The 8,166-nt window shown below is 41.1% G+C and overlaps 1 protein-coding gene across 1 annotated transcript; it reads right to left on the bottom strand.

The window, feature by feature from the left end:
- Positions 1-1,355: 1,355 nt before the first annotated feature.
- UTP23 (UTP23 small subunit processome component) lies at positions 1,356-7,248 on the bottom strand. Its single transcript, XM_027092537.1, has 3 exons — positions 6,972-7,248; positions 3,370-3,544; positions 1,356-2,172 (listed from the first exon to the last, which is right to left on the bottom strand). The coding sequence occupies exons 1-3, from the start codon at positions 7,157-7,159 to the stop codon at positions 1,789-1,791; spliced, it is 747 nt and encodes a 248-aa protein (XP_026948338.1). The 5' UTR covers positions 7,160-7,248; the 3' UTR covers positions 1,356-1,788.
- Positions 7,249-8,166: the final 918 nt, after the last annotated feature.

Here is an 8,166-nt window from a genome sequence, read left to right as displayed (position 1 = left end):
TACTTCATACATGATCATGATATTCTAAGGATACAGATTAGAAACACTATTTGAAGGTATCACAGGCAGCTGAAAGTCAGGAGCTACTGAACAATCTGACAACTTTACACTTCAAACTTACAGGGCTACTTTAATTTTGGCCTGAAGGATGATTAAAACAATTGGGGAGGGGGCCGAAAAAGAAAAGCTTGATTATTCAATTCCTAATTGAATTAACCCTTTAGACAGTTTTTTAAAAATTTATTTTTGGCTGCGTTGGGTCTTTGCTGCTGCATGCAGGCTTTCTCTAGTTGCGGCGAGGGGGGCTACTCTTCATTGCGGTGCGTGGGCTTCTCATTGCAGTGGCTTCTCTCATTTTGGAGCATGGGCTCGAGGCGCGCAGGCTTAGTAGTTGTGGCACACGGGCTCAGTAGGTGTTGCTCGCGAGCGCTAGAGTGCAGGCTCAGTAGTTGTGGTGCATAGTTGCTTCGCAGCATGTGGGATCTTCCCTCACCAGGGACCGAACCCATGTCCCCTACATTGGCAGGCGGATTCTTAACCACTGTGCCACCAGGGAAGCCCCACCTTTAGACATTTTTAAAGTAACATTTAAAGCCAACCTGAAAGAGTATTATTTTGGAATTTTTGCCATTTAAGATAACATTTACATCTAAAAGAAAATCGTCCTCCAGAACTCAAAAAAAGGGATTTTCTCCCCCTAGGACCTTATAAACAATTAAGTTCTCAAGAAAAATTGAGAGAAATGATTTTTCAACAAAGAATTCTTTATCTTGCTAGATTATCAGTGCAACAAATACAGGTTTAGACACACTGGTTGAGCCTCAAAAAATGTACCTCCTACACACTCTATGTTCCACCACAGCAGAAGAGGAAATCAAGAATGAAGAATCTAGGCTACAGAAGTGACAAAGTAGATTCTCTGGATAAGGACAGGAAATGTCTGGGTGATAGCTGAGCAACATGCTTGGCAGAAAACCTTTCCACATTGGAGGACAGAGGGCTGTCTCCAGAAGTATTCCAGGGGTAAGAAATGACCTGATATTATATTGAAAATTATGAGATCCTTTCCAGAGTTACTGGAGAACATAGTAAGATCAAGTCAGAGGCTAGAAGAAAATGAGACCATTATTAACTTCTGGAATAACAAAAAAGTAACATAAAAAATAAATTCAACCATAGCAGGCTACTTGGTTTAGCGGTAAACAGAGTTTATAGTCATCAAAATGAAAATACCGAATTTGGGATGTATAAAGATTGAAATATTAATATATTAGAAAAATGGTGGAGTAAAATAAGTAAGCAAAATTTCTACTCTTTCTAGTAGGAAGTCAATAAATAATGGGCAGATCCAAAGGTAGCAGCAGATTCATTTTATTTGGAAATGTACATGTAAATTCTAAAACCACTACATGAGTTGAAAGAGAAAGTTTCCTTTGTGAATGTGAAAAAGGGATTACCTCTTTTTTGTCACAAGTGTTTTGGTACTATATGATTTTTTTAAACTATCTGCATATAATGTTGGAGGGTGGTGGGCAGCAGTAAGACAGAAAGAGACAACAGTTTTACATTAAAAAACAACCTCCAAATTCTCTAAGAAAAGTGAACATGATCACACCTAAATCCATCCATTCTGGGTTTTTTTTTTTAACAAATAATTTTATACAAAGGCTTGTGGGTCAATATTCATTTACAAAAATAAGTTTAGTCTTTTAACATAAGTACTTCCACAGTTTCAAAAAGAAATTCATTTTCATATTTGCATGTCTTTAAAAGTATCCAAAGGACTCATTACCCTTCTGCATTCTGCTTTTCAGAAAGTATTTTTGAGGTAGATCTGTTTCGGATTCTTTTTCTTTTTCTTTTCTTTTCAGAGGCAGATGAGTTTGTATCCTGTGTTTTTTTCTTTTTCTTCAAACAGCTAAGAGGATTAGGGCCACTTATTTTCTTGCGCTTTTTTTTTCTTCTCTGTTCAGGGTCTTTTACTAAACCCTGTTCCTCTTTGAGTTGCTTGATACTTTGTTTCTCTTGCCCTGAGACAAGCTGACCTGACTCTACTGCTTTAGCAAATGCAATTGTTTTTGGAGAAGGTTTGTCCAAGACTATAGTGTTCTGAATAATGAACATGAGAGGAATTCCAGGCTTTTTCTTTACTTTCATAGACAAATTCTGATCCTATTAAAAACAAAAATAGAACTATTTACTTCAAATATGTCAGTTGAATCAGATGCCTTAAAGAGATTTCTAAGAACTTAAAGTGGGCTATATTGAAAATAAAAGAGATCCCAGGTTTTACTTTTCAAATCAGTTAGGTCTTACTAATGGGAGTATATTTTATGATAAAGAAAGGAAGAAAAACATAAAAACTGACCACAGTTAAGTGGCAACAATGTGAATGGGATTTATCAATATTTTATATTGATCAATATTCTAAGACCATAAATTTTCTAGGACCTCGAATTACAAACTAATGCAAAGGTAAATATACTAGGTGATGTTCCTCATTTCTACTCTGAGGTATGTTTCAGAAAGGGTCAAGAATGCTCACAGAGGGCTTCCCTGGTGGCGCAGTGGTTGAGAGTCCGCCTGCCGATGCAGGGGACACGGGTTCGTGCCCCGGTCTGGGAAGATCCCACATGCCGCGGAGCGGCTGGGCCCGTGAGCCGTGGCCGCTGAGCCTGCGCGTCCGGAGCCTGTGCTCCGCAACGGGAGAGGCCACAACAGTGAGAGGCCCGTGTACCACAAAAAAAAAAAAAAAAAAGAATGCTCACAGAGATTGAAAGAATAGAAATAAAGTTGGAATTAGCTGATTCAGATTCTAGACTCAGCTCTGCTTCTAATTGTGTAATTTTATAATCCTACAAGCAAATTTAAGGAAATCTGTATGTGTGTGAGCTTATTCATTAATATTGACCCTGAGAGTCTCTCCTCCCCTGCTTCCCAGTCTTTAAAAGCCTGAAACAGTTCCATACTGGTGGTATAGTCTCAAACAATATGAAACACGACTTTCTAAGAAATAATATGAAACACGGGAATGTGAAAAAACATGCATAAACATAAAATGTAAAATCTTTGCTCTACTCCCCTTCCCTTCAAGAGCCCCAAAACATATCATCACATCTGTCAATAATTTTTATTTTACAAAAGGAAACTTCAGTAATTTAGAAGAAAATCATTATGCTTAATGTTCTCTCCTCAAATTCTGAAATGACAATTGCTTTCGTTGACTACAAATTAACCTGAAAGCATGCATTTTAAAAAGTTGAAACACTTAAAACCACTTCCACCTAATTTTTTCTAATGATAAATAGCTCCATATGGAGTATAAATAGAAATGATTAAGATTGACTCTGGTTTTAAAAGTGGTATCACCTGTGTTGCCACAAAATAATGGTGAGGATTCCCATCTTCCACCATGGAAAGCAGACATTCTGATCCACTCACTGAATTCTTGAAATGGGGACAGTTTCGAACCTGGCATTTTTGTGCAATCAGCTTTGCCCCATATAAGTCCTTTCCCAATGTTTCCAACTCTTTTAACACACACCTGAAAAAAAGAAGTTATTAGCAGCTCACAATTAGACGCATATCTGTTGTTCACATAAATTATAAAAAAAAATACCCAATTCTTCTTTTTAAACTACAAACCATACATTAAGCATTTCACTCTTAAAAGACCCGAAAAATGCATACACCAAGTAGAAGGAACATAATAAACAGTTAAAATGTACTGAGCATTTATGTGCAGGCAGCATGCTAACTGCCTTTACATAAATTCTCGCTTATCTCAAAACAGCCCTACAAAGTTGGGCAGCTTACTTTATTTTTTTCTACTTTTATTCTATTTATTTTTATTAATTTTTCTTGGAGTATGGTTGCTTTACAATGTTGTGTTAGCTCCCACTGCAAAAAATGAATCAGCCACACACATACAGATATCCCCTCCCTTCTGGACTTCCCTCCCATTCAGATTAGCACAGTGCATAAGGTAGAGATCCCTGTGCTATACAGTATGAGGGCAGCTTACTGTAAAATTATCCTTATTTTAGAACACCTCATTCTGAGAGATTTCAAGTAACATGCCCAAATTCAAACAACTAATAAGAGGTAGAGTTGAAATGTGAATCTAAGTAGTTTGACGATAGATGCTTTGGACCAACCACAGTGCTACAGGTTTCTCCTTCAAGTGCAAATCGGTGCACCTTCAGAATATTTTCAGCTTAGAAAAGTAAACATTCTCAAGTCACTGGCGTGTTTAAAAACAATCACAACTTTCTTTCACTTTGCATTTTCATATTAATATCAGGCAATGTTTTTCAAAGTGTCATCTATAAACTACCCCTATCGGAATGACACAGTGATATTAATTTCTAGCTCCTTTCTCATCCCCAAATCTGAACTCCTTGTGGAGTCAAACATTAGCATCTTAATAAGCTCCCCAGGAACTTCCTCTTAAACATTACGACGAGAACTACTGAGTCAAAGATTTCTCAACCTTAGCCAGCCCTTGCCTGATTCTACCTTGCCTCACCTGCTTTATCACACCATTAGTTTTTGATTTTTTTAAGAGATTTTGCTTCTAAAGTCATCCATTTTGAGTTTCAGGCCTAAATTGCCAACTACTTATTGAATATTTCTTGTGGATGGCCCGCCATCAGCTCTTTGTCAAATTCACGATGTCTAAAATCAAACTACTTTCCTGCCTCCAGACTTCTCCAGGGCTTGCTACCTCTTTGAATTTATTATCTTCTCAGATACTGTTTCGAAATCAGAAATCCTATTTAACCTTTGCTTCCTCACTCCTACCCCTGCCCCTACCCCATCAGTGGTAGTCCTATCTCAGCTGTTGGAATCTACCTCTGTAACGTCTCCTTGTGAAATTCCCACCTCTCCTCTCTCAGGTTCAGGCTCCCATTATTTCTTGACTAGACAACCACAAACAAAACGTGCATGTCTTCATTCTCTTGCTTCTTCTTCTTCTTCTTGCTCTTCATTCTCTTGCTTCTCCAACTTACCCCTCACATAGCTGCAGTTATCTTTTCTAGAAGATACTTATCAGGTCTGATAGCATTTATCTCTTGATACACACCAAGAATTGACAATAATATGCTTTAAAATAAACTAGCAGTAACTTATTCTTAAATGAATAAGAATGACCATGTTGGGACTGCCCTGGCGGTCCAGTGGTTAAGAATCCGCCTTCCAATGCAGGGGACGCAGGTTCCATCCCTGGTCAGGGAACTAAGATCCCACATGCTGCGGGGCAACTAAGCCCACGAGCCACAACTAGAGAGAAGCCTGCACGCCTCAACGAAAGATCCCACATGCTGCAACTAAGACCCACCCGAGGTAGCCAAAAAAAAGAATGGCCATGTAAATAATTGCAATAACTGGGTGACAGACGTTTCGTTATACTATTCTATTTTTGTGTATGTATAAAATATCCCATAAGTTAAAATAAATTCTTTAGGGGGAAAAATGCTGCAGAATATAATTTCATGCAGTACTTCTCAACCTTTTTTATATTACAGCCCTGTATTAAAAATGTTAATATTTCTATGGCAGACAGGGGTAAGTGGACAAGGCTTGTAGCCAGAAGCAATCAACTCTGGGGCACACACCATCTGAGAACTTGTCTGGGAGCTCTGAAGGAGATGGGGATCAAAACTTAGGGGGTAACTATGACCCATTTGAGGCTCTGCTTGAATGAAACCCACATTAAGTTCTGAATATAGAAAGCTGTTCATGGAGTAGTGTTATGTGAGAAAAGCAGGCCATTAATATCACATGCAGAGTAAGAGCCCATTCGTGTGTGTGTGTGTGTGTGTGTGTGTGTGTGTAAAGAACTGGATGATACACCACATGCTAACAGTGGTCAGTCACTGGTGTGGTATTATAGGTCATTTAAATTTTCTCTGTTCACTTTTTAAAGGAAATATTCTACAAAGGAAAAAAAAAAACAAAACTAAGTTTATGAATAGTAGTTCTTCATTATGCAGACTCAACTTATCTTCTTATCAGCTTCTTTCCCAAATATACGCTGTGCTCTAATCTCTTTCCCTGGCATTTCACAACTCCACTCCACTCCTTTGTTCAAGAGGTCCCTACAAGTCACTTCTCTTTTCTTTCACTCAAAAAATGTCCTTCCCCTCAGAACTGAACCGTGACTGGGCTCAAAAGTTATCTCCTCTGTGGAACCTTCCTTGATTCCATCTTTCCTCCAGTCAAGCCCCCAAGATTCCATCTTAGGTGTTTGAAGAAGTGAGGAAACTAGGGGTCAAAACACACCAATTAGAGGTTGATTTATGCACTTCGCTGGCCATACGGGCTGGGAGATCGTCCTGTTCACCAAGTTATCCTCTGCTAGAGCAGTGCTTGGCGTATGGCTGGTGCTCAATAAACACAGCTGAATAAACAAATGACCTTGCACAAAGTTAGGAAACATCGAGTCCTGACTTATCTTTCTGGGAATCGAAGATATTACATCATGGGGCAGTTGTGAAGTTTGAAAAATTCTTAAACTGGGAAAAGCTATGCAAACAACAAGCAATCACTTAGAGGATACAGGTCTGAGATACCAATAAACGCTCTACACCTCGTCCGACTTATAGGAAGTGTGTTAAGTAGTTACGAGCTTTTTTCTACAAATGAGTAATCCAAGGCTCAGAGAGGTTAAGTAACTTGTCCGAAATCACAAAGCTGGTAGAACTGGGCCCAATACTGGAAACCAGGTCGAACGGCAAAGCACGTGTTCTTAGCCTCCAGGTTAAGATGAATACTCGCCGTACCTTATACTGTCTATCTACTTGGTAGATACTCGCCCACCCTCCTTAGCGGTCCCGCTGAACTGTCAGCTCCGCGTGGGCGGCGCGCTTTGCCCCTCGAGGGCTCCCAATGGATGCCTGCGAGCAGCGGCCTCGCCTCTACCGCACCCGCGGGGCCCCCGCGCCTCCACCCGGACCAGCCAGGCCCACCTGGTGGTGCACAGCTGAATCTCCCCCATGAGGTAGCGGGGCAGCTGCTCCCGCAGCTGGATGCGGCCCCGCAAAGCCGCCTGACAGAAGGTGCCGTCCAGCAGGATCTGGTACGGCTCGCGGACCCCAAAATTGTTGCGGAAGAAGCCAAGATGCTTCTTGGCGTGTTTCTGCCTCGTGATCTTCATGCCTGGCTTTCCCGGAGCGAGCCACCGGACCAGAAAGCAGCAGCGAACTCCCCCCACACAGCCCGCTATCGGCAAGACGGGCTTCTCCCGGAAATGAAGAACCCTTGGCCCCGGAAGCAAACGCCCCATTTGTGGGCCTGGTTTACGTCACTCCCAAACGAGAGCGCGCTTTACCCGGTGCCCGCGCTTTAAGGGACACGCCCTCGGGGGCGGAGCTTGTCTGTAAGTGGGAAAATGACTAAGTGCTCGATTAGAGGCGCACATGCGCAGTCATGGTCCAGGTTAAAAAAAATACACACTGCCTCTTGCGCGTTACCTGGCACGGCGTCTGAAAAATCCACGGTATGATAATAATCAGTGAAAATATTGAGCCTTAATATGTCCTAGGCACTGTTCTAGGTAATATACCTTATATTTTCCCCTTTAATGTTAATAATTCTCAAATGAGGGAAGAAAGCGACCAAAGTATATTGGGCGACTATGATTGGGCAGGTTTGTAGTGATTGCCTTCCTATAAAGAAGTTAAGCACGTTTACTAAAGGCACGTGGTTCTTTAGTGTCAGAACTATCACCGGAACTCAGGTCGCCTGCCTGAAGTTCAAATATTCTTGCACTCCCCCTCACCTCCCGCACACATTCCCGCCATAGGACCACTCCCACTGAAGAGCCAAATGTCAGGGCAAAAAGTCCTCATCGTTTTGCATTTCCTCTTCTCCTGGAGACCATCCTAAATCACTCGCATGGAGTGTTTCCGGAAGACTTATTCAAGAACTTCGTTTTCCAAGAGTCAGTGTCCCTAAACTAGAGTGCTAATTCTGCCCCTCACCCAAGCCATTTGACCTTGAGCAACTCCCCAAGAAACGGGTTCAGCTTCCTCACTGTCAAATAGGTTGGCAGGACTAGATGACTTTTAAGAACGCTTTTTATGTCTATAGTCTCTGAGGTAGGAGAACGACATACTGGGCTACTAACAGGGAGGTACAAAGCTGACCGAAAGTTTAGAAATT

The sequence above is a fragment of the Aethalodelphis obliquidens genome, unplaced genomic scaffold, assembly GCF_003676395.1.
Source record: "Aethalodelphis obliquidens isolate GAN/ISIS:26980383/991018 unplaced genomic scaffold, ASM367639v1 scaffold79, whole genome shotgun sequence".
Taxonomy (NCBI): domain Eukaryota; kingdom Metazoa; phylum Chordata; class Mammalia; order Artiodactyla; family Delphinidae; genus Aethalodelphis; species Aethalodelphis obliquidens.
Note: the sequence above shows the minus strand (reverse complement) of the source record. Positions and strands in the feature narration are given on the sequence as shown.

Excerpts from the sequence above, each read along its gene's own strand:
- UTP23 (XM_027092537.1), bottom strand. The coding sequence starts at position 7,159 with ATGAAGATCACGAGGCAGAAACACGCCAAGAAGCATCTTGGCTTCTTC. Across the intron at positions 3,545-6,971 it reads ATTCAGCTGTGCACCACCAG|GTGTGTGTTAAAAGAGTTGG; the intron begins GTGGGCCTGGCT and ends TCTTTTTTTCAG. Across the intron at positions 2,173-3,369 it reads ATTATTTTGTGGCAACACAG|GATCAGAATTTGTCTATGAA; the intron begins GTGATACCACTT and ends TGTTTTTAATAG.